The sequence below is a fragment of the Theropithecus gelada genome, chromosome 18, assembly GCF_003255815.1.
Source record: "Theropithecus gelada isolate Dixy chromosome 18, Tgel_1.0, whole genome shotgun sequence".
Taxonomy (NCBI): Eukaryota; Metazoa; Chordata; class Mammalia; order Primates; family Cercopithecidae; genus Theropithecus; species Theropithecus gelada.
In genome coordinates this window covers 12,483,639-12,496,018 of record NC_037686.1, presented here as the reverse complement: position 1 = coordinate 12,496,018, position 12,380 = coordinate 12,483,639, and the positions used below count along the sequence as shown (strand labels likewise).

Below are 12,380 nucleotides of genomic sequence, written 5' to 3'. Positions count from 1 at the left end.
CACAATTGCAGATATGGAGCCAACCTAAATGACCATCGACCAACAAGTGGATAATAAAAAGTGTGGCATATATACACCATGGTATTCTACTCAGTCATAAAAAGGAATGAAATAATGGCATTTGCAAAAACTTAGACGGAGCTGGAGGCCACTATTCTAAGTGAAGTAACTCAGGGATGGAAAACCAAATATCGTATGGCCTCACTTAAAAGTGGGGCTAAGTTATGAGGACAGAAAAGCGTAAGAATAATATAACAGACTTTGGGGACTAAGGGGGAAAGGTTGGAGGTGAATAAAAGACTACATATTGGAGGTGAAACCCCGTCTCTACTAAAAATACAAAAATTAGCTGGGCATGGTGGTACGAGCCTGTAATCCTAGCTACTTGACTTGGGAGGCTGGGGCAGGAGAATCGCTTGAATCTGGGAGGCAGAGGTTGCAGTGAGCCGAGATCGTGCCACTGCACTTCAGCCTGGGTTGGGCGACAGAGCGAGACTCTGTCTCAAACAAATAAACAAACAAACAAACAAACAAACTAACTACATATTGGGTACAATGCACGATGCTTGGGTGATGGGTGCACCAAAATCTCAGAAATCACCACTAAAGAACTAGTTTCCCAAAAACTATTGAAAAAAAAAAAGTGGCAGCTAAATTAAGCCCTAAAGAATGGTTAGGATTTTCACATGTAAAGATTACAGGCCAGGCATGGTGTCTCACGCCTGTAATCTTAGCACTTTGGGAAGCCAAGGCAGGAGGATTGCTTGAGCCCAGAAGTTCGAGACCAGCTTGGGCAATATGACAGAACTTCGTCTCTACAAAAAATACAAAGAATTCATCAGGCGTGGTGATGTGCACCTGTAGTTCCAGCTACTCAGGAGGCTGAGATGGGAGGATCACCTGAGCCCCAGGAGGTCAAGGCTGCAGTGAGCTGAAATTACGCCACTATACTCTACCCTGAGCGACAGAGTGAGACCCTATCTCGAAAAAACAACAACAAAAACAAAAACAAAATACATTACAGATAGGAAGGCATTCCAGATGGAGGTAACTGCACAAAAGTATGGAGGTTGAAAGAAAGCACTATGTCTGAAGCAGGGTTTCTCAATCTTGGTGCCACTACCATTTTGGGCCCGATAATTCTGTGTTGTGGGGGGTCTTGCCTGCACATTTCTGTACACTGTAGGAGGTTCAGCAGTATACCCGGCCTCTACCCACTAGATGTCGGCAGTAGCCCCCAGGTTGTAACCACCAAAAATGTCTCTAGACATTGTCAGATGTCCCCTGGTGAGTGGCGGTACTGGGCAATATCTCCTCTGATTGAGACCCTCTGGCCTTTCTAGGAAAGAAACTAAAACAGGTTTGTTGTCATGTCAAATGAAGTATAAAGAGGCTACCATTTGCTATATGTATAATGCAAAGGATACCTAGTCAAGTTCTTTCTCGGAGGAAATAACTATCAGAAAGCCATAGTGGTATTTACTGTACATGATTTTATGAATGAAATCAAAGTCTCTATGATTCTTCTGAGGGAACCTAGAACAATTCTTATTCTGGAAAACTCTGTATAGTCAAGAGAGTTAAGCAAAACACAGAACACTACATTACAAGCTTTTATGTAAAAGTAATTTTACCTTGTCTTGCTGTGTATTCATTGTCTTCAATTAACCTTGCTAAACCAAAATCTGCTATTTTGCACACAAGATTTTCTCCTACAAGAATATTAGCAGCCCGAAGATCTCGGTGAATATAGTTCATTCTTTCAATATATGCCATACCATCAGCAATCTTGGAAAAACAAAAAACACAAGACATATGATACAAAGGGAAGCAGAGAGAAGATAATTATGGTTAACGTCAAATTGTGTCACTGAAAATCATACTACCTCAGAAGTAGATGATGGTAACAGGGTATAGTCTAGAAGATAACACAGGAAAACCAGAAAACATAGTAAAAATGCAGGCTAAATTCAGATTTTAAAAATCTAACACTGGCTGGATGCGGTGGTCCACACCTATAATTCCAGCAGTTTGGGAGGCCGAGGCGGGCGGATCCTTTGAGGTCACGAGTTCGAGATCAGCCTGGCCAACATGGCGAAACCCCGTCTCTACTAAAAATACAAACATTAGCTGGGTGTGGTGGTGCATACCTGTAATCCCAGCTACTCGGGAGGCTTAGGCAGGAGAACTGTTTGAACCCAGGAGGCAAAGGTTGCAGTGAGCCAAGATTGTGCCACACTGCACTCCAGCCTGGGCAACAGAGCGAGACTCAGTCTCAAAAAAAATAAAATCTAGCATTACTCTGAAGACCAAGACTAACCCTCCTAATGTCTTCTTGTATCAGTAGTTAGGAGAAGAGATAAATCACAAGGTAATTTAGTGCCTCTGGAAACAAGCTCATCAAGGTCCCTATCAGGCACAATCTAAGATGACACAGTGATAAAGGTATTAACCACAAGGTAGAGGCTCCCAAACTACTGCTTGTAGGCCAAATGTGGCCTGCAGCCTGTTTTTGCATGGCCAGAGAACTAAAACTGTTTTTTACATTTTGAGTGATTGAGACATGGTCTCACTCTGTCATGCAGGTTGGAGTGCAGTGGTGCAATCTTGGCTCACTGTAATCTCATATTCTGGGCTCAAGCAATTTTCCCACCTCAGCCTACTGAGTAGCTGGGACTTCAGGCATGCACCAGCACACCCAGCTAATGTTTGCATTTTTTTGCAGAAATGGTGTTTCACCATGTTGCCCAGGTGCAAAGTGCTGAGATTACGGGAGCCACCTTGCACAGCCTGGTTTTTACATTTTTAAAGGGTTGTAAAAAGAAAAAAGTATGACAGATTGGATGTGGCTCACAAAATCTAATTTTTTTTTTTTGAACAAAAATGGATTGCCAACCTCCCCTACCACAGACTGTCTAACTCAGAAGCATGAACCCGCCTGGCATATGCCTGTCGCCTATGTATAGTTTCTCAGTATAAAGTTTTTCTGAATTGTCAGATTCTGTGGACATCTGGATGCTAGGAGGTAAGATTCCAAAATCAGCATGTCAACCAAAGCCAATAATAAGGCCTCTCAAATAGCTACCACATATCTGAAGAGAAACTTTTTGTTTTAAATATACAGTGAAAACTGTTAAAAGTCAGAAGAGTAAAAAAGTTCCATTTTAAACTGCATATATACCATCTTAATTCTTGTGTTGGACTATAGTAAATAAAAAATTCAGCATACACTTTAGATGACTAATATTTTCTTTGGAACAGCACTCATCCACTTTAATTTTCTTAAAATTATCTGTTGAAATATGAATACATATAGACTTTACATTTGTGGAAACATCTATTTTCTTTTTTTCCAAGAAAGAGTCTTGCTCTTGTTGCCCTGGCTGGAGTGCAATGGTGTGATCTTGGCTCACTGCAACCTCCGCCTCCCGGGTTCAAGCGATTCTCTTGCCTCAGCCTCCTGAGTAGCTGGGATTACAGGTGCCCACCACCACGCCTGGCTAATTTTTAGTATTTTTAGTAGAGACGGAGTTTCACCATGTTGGCCAGGCTAGTCTTGAACTCCTGACCTCAAGTGATCCACCCACCTTGGCCTCCCAAAGTGCTGGGATTACAAGCGTGAGCCACCGCGCCCGGCCTGGAAACATCTATTTTCTAAGAAACCATATGATACAAGACAGCACTGGACTAAGAGTTATATAGCTGGTTCTAATACTGGTTCTGTTACTAACAAGTTATGTGAGTTTTAGATACCTCTGGTCTTTTGATACTTCATTAATCTGTAACATTAGCCGGGCGCGGTGGCTCAAGCCTGTAATCCCAGCACTTTGGGAGGCCGAGACGGGCGGATCACGAGGTCAGGAGATCAAGACCATCCTGGCTAACACGGTGAAACCCCGTCTCTACTAAAAATACAAAAAACTAGCCGGGCGAGGTGGCGGGCGCTTGTAGTCCCAGCTACTCGGGAGGCTGAGGCAGGAGAATGGCGTAAACCCAGGAGGCGGAGCTTGCAGTGAGCTGAGATCTGGCCACTGCACTCCAGCCTGGGCGACAGAGCGAGACTCCGCCTCAAAAAAAAAAAAAAAAAAAAAAAAAAAATCTGTAACATTAAAAGCTTGCATCGGATTATCTCTAATGTTCCTGCCAGTTCTAAAATTCCATTATTGGCCAGGTAATCCCAACACTTTAGGAGGCTGAGGTGGGAGGATCCTTTGAGCCAAGGACTTTGAGACCAGCCTAAGCAAAATAGAGATCCCTGTGTCTACAAAAAAATACATATTTTAAAAAATTAGCTGGGAATGGTGGCCTGTGCCTGCAGTCCCAGCTACTCAGGAGGCTGAGGTGAGAGGATTGCTGGAGCCCAAGAATTCAAGGCTCTTCAAGCAGGGAGCTATCAGTGCACCACTGCATTCCACCCTGGGTGACAGAATGAGACTCTGTCTCTAAAAAAATAAAAAATAAAAATAAAATCCCATCATTTCACTACATAAACTATAATATTCTGGTAAGATTATTCTACATTTTAATATACACTTTCAATTCAAATGGATACATGCATATATACAGATACCTGAGCAGCCATATCAACCAGCTGTGGAAGCTTCAAATACTTTCCATCTCCTTCCTTAAGGAAATCTAACAAGCTTCCTGTAACAGACAGTAAGATATTCATACAAAATAAGCAAATCTTATATTAGGATTGAAATGAATACTCCACCCCAAATCACAACACAGAACTTCTTAGCTTTTCATTTTTTAAAATTTTGTGCAGTTTTGGAGTTTCTAAATAATTATCTAGATCCCAGAAGAGGTCTCTAAGCTGAAATTTTGAAAACTTCTCCTGATAACACATGCAAAAAAAAAAAGAAAATGCATTAACTTTACCTGACAAGAGGCATTTTTTCCTTGCTTTGATCAATATCCCAATTCTGATTCAGGAAGTAGTATTAAATACTTACATAATTTTAAGTAAATCTGATTCAAGAATTCAGACAACTAGGAATATCTTGGGGGTAGTTAAAACTAAATACAGGTAGCTAAATGAGTTGCTGTCGAACTACTGCCGTGACTAAGCTCTCTCTGAAAACTACAAGTACTATGAATAACAGCAAAGAAAAAGGCTAGAAGTCTGATTATGGCTTCTCTTTTATTTGTTAAAAGCTTACAATGTACTTGAATTTAATCAAGAGAAAACATCACACAAACCCAAATTAAGGCACATTTAAAACATAAAAGTGGTCTATTCTCTTCAGAAGTAACAATGCTATGGAAGACAGAGGAAGGTTCAGGAATGGCTCCAGATTAAAGAAGACTAAATAGAAATGACAACTAAATGGAACGCCTGACCACAAACTGGATCGGGGCAGTGAAGTCGGTATACTTACTGGTCCAGAGCTAGGGAAACCAAATTCCAGGAGAAAGAAAAAACGTGAAGAAAATCATGAAAACAAAGAGCAGAACAGTGGGTTTGTGCTGGAGTGCATGGGGCAATGAGTTTGGACAGATTATCAAGGGACAAGTGCTAAGTGAATACCAACATGAGGAATTAAAGAGTTTTAAAAATAGAAAGGACTTTTGTTATCTTGTATTCTAAATCTCTCCCGTCCGGAAATAATTGTTCCCAGTGGTCTGACAACACAGAATTCTACCATGTTCTCTCAATTAAGTAATTTTTAAATTAATATACAGCGCTAAATGGGCTATTAGCCTTACCTTCTTTATATTTCTTATGCTCCCAATGTATTTTTTAATTGTTAAAAGTCTTTATCTGAAACTGAGTCTCGCTTAGTCACACAGGCTGGAGTGCAGCGGTGTCATCTTGGCTCACTGAAACCTCTGCCTCCCCGGCTCAAGCCATTCTCGTGCCTCAGCTTCCCAAGCAGCTAGAACTACAGCATGAGCCACCAAGCCTGGCTATTTTTTGTATTTTTAGTAGAGACGGGGTTTCGCTATGTTGGCCAGGCTGGGATCGAACTCCTGACCTCAAGTGAGCCACCTGCCTCAGCCTCCCAAAGTGCTGGGATTGGAGGCGTGAACCACTGTGCCTGGCCTGCTTCCAATACCTTGATTTAAACATCTTCCCTCTCCTTTTCTCTTTTTTTTTTTTTTTTTTTTGAGACAGGGTCTCATTTTTTCACCCCAGATGGAGTGCAGTGGCACAAGCACAGCTCACTGTGGCCTCAACCTCCTGGGCTCAAGCAATTCTCATGCCTCCGCCTCCTGAGTAGGGACTACATGTGTGTGCCACCATGCCCTGCTACTTTTTTTAGTTTTTGTAGAGATGGGGTTTCACCATGTTTCCCAGGTCAGCCACCATGCCTGGCCCTCCCTTCTCCTCTGGTTCATCTAATATACTCTTTGAAAGGGCATATTTGGCCTGGGTGTGGTGGCTCACACCTGTAATTGCAGCACTTTGGGTGGCCAAGGCAGGCTGATCGCTTGACCCCAGGAGTTCCAAACCAGCCTGGGAAACAGGGAGAAACCCCATCTGTAGAAAAATACAAAAATTATCTATGTGGGGTGGCATGCACCTGTAATCCCAGCTACTTGGGAGGCTGAGATGAGAGGATCACTTGAGCCCAGGGAGGTCGAAGCTGCAGAGAACTGTGACTGCACTCCAACCTGGGGGATAGAGTGAGGCCCCATCTCACAAAAAACCAAAAACAAAAAACAAAACACCAAACAAACCAAAAAAATGCCGTATTTGGCAACTGTCTGCAGTATACATTCCTTCCAAAGAGCGCCAGGTGCTTTGGGTCGTTAGGTGTGTTCTGGCTATCAATAAATAGGCTGTACCATTTCTTAACTTTTGGTTTCAGTCCCCTTTTGTGGGGAAAACTTTTCCTATAGCAAATACGTAACTTGTAGTTGTCCTTGTCACCACTAGATGGAACTACATCATTGGTCAAGATAGACTACTGGAGAAGGTGACATAATTAGTGACTCTTGAACCAATAATAATACTGTATATTATTGGTTCAAGAGTAAAAATAACAACAATAAAGCAGATCAACTCAAACACATAAAAATCAGGCCTGTCAGCTTATCTGCTGACTTACTAGTTCCTCTTCTAAAGGATCATTTGCACAGGGAAAAAGAGGAAAGAGTATTAATATCTTTATCCTCCCCCAACCCTGTTACTGAAGATCCCATCTTGTGGTCTAGAGTTTAGGAAAATGAAGAAATTTCCATTGAAAGTAGTGGGGAGGCCAGGCACAGTGGCTCATGCTGGTGATACCAGCACTTTGGGAGGCCAAAAAGGGAGGATTGCTTGAGGCCAGGAGTTCAAGATCAGCCTGGGCAACATAGTTGAGACCCCAGTCTCTATCCAAAAAAAAAAAAAAACAGTGGTGAAAAAAGTTCCTAGAAGTCCTGAATATAGGAATTGTTTATATTAAAATGAGAAAACTAATTTATTTTAACTTTACCTTATTTATTTGCTTTAGTACTAAAAATGTAAGTATCTTTCTGATTTTATCATTTTAATTAAATGTGTACAGACAATTTCTATTTTTCACCTTTCTAGCTTTTCCGTTTCTTTTAGCCAAACTTAATTTCAAAATTAATTCAGCTTGCCTACTTTTCCTTTTAAACGTCATACTATCCTCTGGAATAACTGGATAATCACTATTCCATTAAACAAAGTCAGGTTTCTTCTATTCAAATGTCTAATTTAAGAAAAATCTTAAATTAGAAAACAGTATACGATAAGTCTATATGCATATAAATAGAAATAAAGACTCTTAAAAATATTGTCAACACGAATACCTAAAGAGATACTAATACATACCTTTTGACATAAATTCAGTGACAATGTAAATTGGCTCTTCAGAAACAACAGCATATAGTGGGACAAGTTTATCATGTCTTAATTTTTTCATTATCTGAGCTTCTTGAAGGAAAGCTTCTGGCATCATTGTACCTGGTTTTAGTGTTTTGATTGCTACTTTTGTGGTTCCATTCCATGTTCCTAAACAACATATTTTATGAATTTATATTTTAAAGGATTTTAGACCAAACTTCAGTAAACAGCACTTACCTTAAATAATGAAACATATTTTATCATAAATTGCTGCACTTTAATCCACAGCTAAACAATGACAGAAAACAAAAATTCAGGCTTCTTACCCATCCACACTTCGCCAAAACATCCTTGTCCTAGTTTAACCTCTAGTCGCAAAGATTCTCGAGGGATTTCCCAAGCATCTTTTGCTAGACCTTGAGTCTGAGGTTTCACGGTTGGACACACAGTTGTTAACTTGTGGCATAAACCATCAGCATGTTCTAGATAAATGAATAAACTACACTGTAAAATCAATTACAAAAATTACGGGGTATGTAGTGTATCAATGTTTTAAGTTTAAACTGTAGAAAAAAATAGAAGTCCTTTCGAGTTTTACTCTAAAAACACAAAACAAAAAGGGAGTTGTCCATAAGAAGCAAAACATGAAATATATATATATATAAATATATAATATAAATATATATAAGTGAAATATTTTGTAAAATTTATTGTTAAGGCCAGGCACAGTGGCTCACATCTGTAATCCCAGCACTTTGAGAGGTTGAGGCGGACGGATAACGAGGTCAGGAGTTTGAGACCAGCCTGGCCAATACGTGAAACGCTGTCTCTACTAAAAATACAAAAATTAGCCGGGCGTTGTAGTACATGCCTGTAGTCCCAGCTACTCAGGGGGCTGAGTCAGATGAATCGCTTGAACCCAGGAGGCAGAGGCTGCAGTGAGCCAAATCGTGCCACTGCACTCTAGTCTGGGTGACACAGTGAGATTGACTCAAAATATATATATACACACACACACACACACACATTATTTACTAAATACTTAGTATGTATATACTAATATATAGTAAATATATTAGCATATTTGCTACTTAGTATAACTTAAAAAATATATATATATATTTTAAGTTATTATTTACTAAACACTTAGTATGTTCCAGTACCGTGCTAAATTCGTACTTTCCAAATATCTCATATAAATGAAGCTTTGAAAACATATGCAACTTTCCCCCAAGGTCCTGCAGTTAGTAAATGGTAGAGATGGGATTCAAATCAAGGTCTGTCTGCTTCTAAAGTTCTGCCTTTGTACACTGGGTTTTATTAATTTTCAAAGAGAATGTTATCATTAAATGTTATATTTAATAGCCACTAATTTGTAACAGGCATACCAAAAATCAAAGAAAAAGTTTATTTAGGATCATTTAGGAGATTTTTTTTTTTTTTTTTTTTGAGATGGAGTCTCACTCTGTTGCCCAGGATGGAGTGCAGCTGTGTGATCTCAGCTCACTGCAACCTCCACCTCCTGGGTTCAAGTGATTCTCCTGCCTCAGCCTCCCAAGTAGCTGGGCCTACAGGCACACGCCACCACGCCTGGCTAAATTTTTTTGTATTTTAAATAAAGACAGGGTTTTGTCATGTTGCCCAGGCTGGTCTTGAACTACTGACTTCAAGTGATCTGTCCACTTCAGCCTTCCAAAGTGGTGCGATTACAGGTGTGAGCCACCGTGCCAGCCCTTTTTTTTTTTTTTTTTTTTTGAGACGGAGTCTCGCTCTGTCGCCCAGGCTGGAGTGCAGTGGCCGGATCTCAGCTCACTGCAAGCTCCGCCTCCCGGGTTTACGCCATTCTCCTGCCTCAGCCTCCCGAGTAGCTGGGACTACAGGCGCCGGCCACCGCGCCCGGCTAGTTTTTTTTTTGTATTTTTTAGTAGAGACGGGGTTTCACCGCGTTAGTCAGGATGGTCTCGATCTCCTGACCTCGTGATCCGCCCGTCTCGGCCTCCCAAAGTGCTGGGATTACAGGCTTGAGCCACCGCGCCCGGCCCCTTTTTTTTTTTTAAGAGATGAGGTCTCGCTATGTTGCCCAGACTGTTCTTGAACTCCTGGCCTCAAATGATCCTCCCGCATCAGTAGTTGGGATTAAAGGCACAAGCAACCATGCCTAGCAGGAGACTGATTTTTTAAATAAGGGAGACACAAAGTCAGGGAACCCTAGATTCATAACGGCTTAACTTGTGAATTCTGCTTATACAATCTTTCTTATTGAAAATGAGACATGTTCTCTCCTATTCTCACTAAATAACCACACAAATTCACATTGTGACAAAGGCAATTACAAGTGATGCCACTGCTTGGTAACATGCTTAATCAATGTCAAGATTGCTGGTTGACTTGACAGACACAGTTTGTAGCTAGCTGTCATTGAAGACATTACCATGGAAACATCCCCTCTCCCAGTATTAATCATATAAAGACTTTCAGGGGCATTCATATACCAAATTGGTAATGAAAAATTTTGAGACAGAAGATTCTAATATTAAATACCTTCAGTCCTTGAAAGACAAAAAATGTCTATAATCACTGTAGGTTAATTTTCTAGGATAAGAAAAATGTATCATCAGACCAAATTTCATTGGATTTATATTTAGGAAAGCTTATGTGATCCAGCCCATGCAGAGGAAGGTAATCCTTCTGACATAGCTTTTTCTGCTACCCAATGTTTAGTTTTACTTACTAAGTGTCCATAAATATTTGCTTTTAGGTTTATTTTCACAATGTACATGTGATGAAATGAACTCCAATGTAAATACTATGCCAGTAAGATATAAGGACTCAAATGATGAGAGTCTATTAGCACATTATCTGAGTAGCACGATTCAAGTACTAAGTATTACCTGTTCCTCCTTTTAAAACTAGAATACAACAGACATTTATTGGGTATGTATTATGTGTAAATAAGTGTGTTAAATCTTAAGAGAAATAAGGATATGGATTTTGTCCTCATAAACTAGAATGTGAAGAAATAATTTTTACCTTCGAAATATTCACATACCTGTGTAGTGTTTCACCAATTTCTGCAGAGTATCAAATTGTGCTCTGGTTGTGATATAGTATCCACCATTGTCAAGCTTCCTAATTTTGTAGTGTTTCACATTGTCACCCCTTACCTCATCCCAATCACGAATAGAGAGGGAATAAGCACCTGGGTGAAAAATAAAAACTTTCACTATATCTTTCTCAAAATACTGCCTCAAGAAATTTTATACTTACACTAATATAACAATATTCATACCTTTAGTAGTTTCACTCTCTCTTACTAAGAAAATACCTCGTTGATTTCCAGGATTCAGAAGTAATCTTTCAGCATCTTTTCTCCCCATTTTGCCAAAATACCATCTGGAAAAAAAATTAAGTGTTTTGAATTGAAAAGTATGAGGTTCAGAAGAATTATACACAAGTGTCAGTAAGAATGGATTGGGATAGGTTTGGATGACAAAGAATAGCTAAGAGAACACAGCTCAAAATACAGGAAAATTTAAGAGTTTTATTGATTAAATAGTAATATCCAAATATTACTGTTAGAATATACTTATACTCTTATAGTATTTCCATGTATTAACTACTCAATATGTCTCTTAAAACTCCACCTGACAGTCACAGGAACAGTACATGGAGAAGGAAAGGCAGCAAAATAACAGACCCTTTCTGTCAGTGACAAATGGAAATATTAAGACTATGACAGGAAGAATAGAAGTGGTTCCCTGGTAACAGCATCATCATCTGTATTCAGTAAGACACAAGTATATCATACCCAAATTATTAGTAACTCTAAATATGTGTGGGTTTAATTTAATAAGGTTTTGTGAATAAAATGACAGTGTCTGCTGTGGAAGAGCTCACAGAAAACTGCAGAAGACAAAAATAGAAAGTAAGAAGCACCATAGTAGAACAAAGAGTTACTGAGACACATTGCAGGTCATTAATAAAAGCAAACAAACATTGATAGAGCACCTATCATATGCAAGGCACTTTGTTAAGTGTTGTAATATGAAAATAAAGTAGCATTTATGAATCCCAGATAAACTGGTTTAACCTAAAAGTAGTATGTCACTGAAGGTGGATTTTGACTTTTTAAAAGTTGCAAAAATAGGACACAGAACTCCCATACACCCTACAACAAACCCTACAACTAGGTTCCCCAACAGCTAACACTTTGCTTTGTCATACTCTCTCCGTCTCTTTATATGTATGTGTGTGCATGTATATATAGATACATATTTTTTCTTAACTAATTTTAAGTTGCAAACATGCTGAATTATTACCTCAAATACTTCAGTGTGTACTTGCTAAAAGAGAAGGATACTTTCCTACATTAACTACAACGCAAGTGCCTAAAATCAAGAGGTTAACAGTCATATAAAACTAACTGAAGGTAATATTTTTTCATGGGCATATTACTTTTATAATCATAAAGTGGTAATAAATCTCTGAAATATTTAAAAATAGTAAAACTTTAAAGAATGTAAGTCTTTGGGCCAGGCGTAATGGCTCACGCCTGTGATCCCAGCACTTGGGTGGGAGG

The 12,380-nt window shown here is 39.5% G+C and overlaps 1 protein-coding gene across 2 annotated transcripts in view; it reads right to left on the bottom strand.

Moving 5' to 3' along the window:
• Nucleotides 1-12,380, bottom strand: part of YES1 (YES proto-oncogene 1, Src family tyrosine kinase) — an 89,055-nt gene that overhangs the window by 13,309 nt on the left and 63,366 nt on the right. For both annotated transcript variants that reach the window (XM_025365479.1, XM_025365480.1), the window contains 6 exons: nt 11,091-11,194; nt 10,851-11,000; nt 8,128-8,283; nt 7,790-7,969; nt 4,571-4,647; nt 1,635-1,788 (listed from right to left, as the gene is read on the bottom strand). In XM_025365479.1, coding sequence (XP_025221264.1) covers nt 1,635-1,788; nt 4,571-4,647; nt 7,790-7,969; nt 8,128-8,283; nt 10,851-11,000; nt 11,091-11,194 — 821 coding nt within the window. The remainder of the gene's footprint in view (nt 1-1,634; nt 1,789-4,570; nt 4,648-7,789; nt 7,970-8,127; nt 8,284-10,850; nt 11,001-11,090; nt 11,195-12,380) is intronic.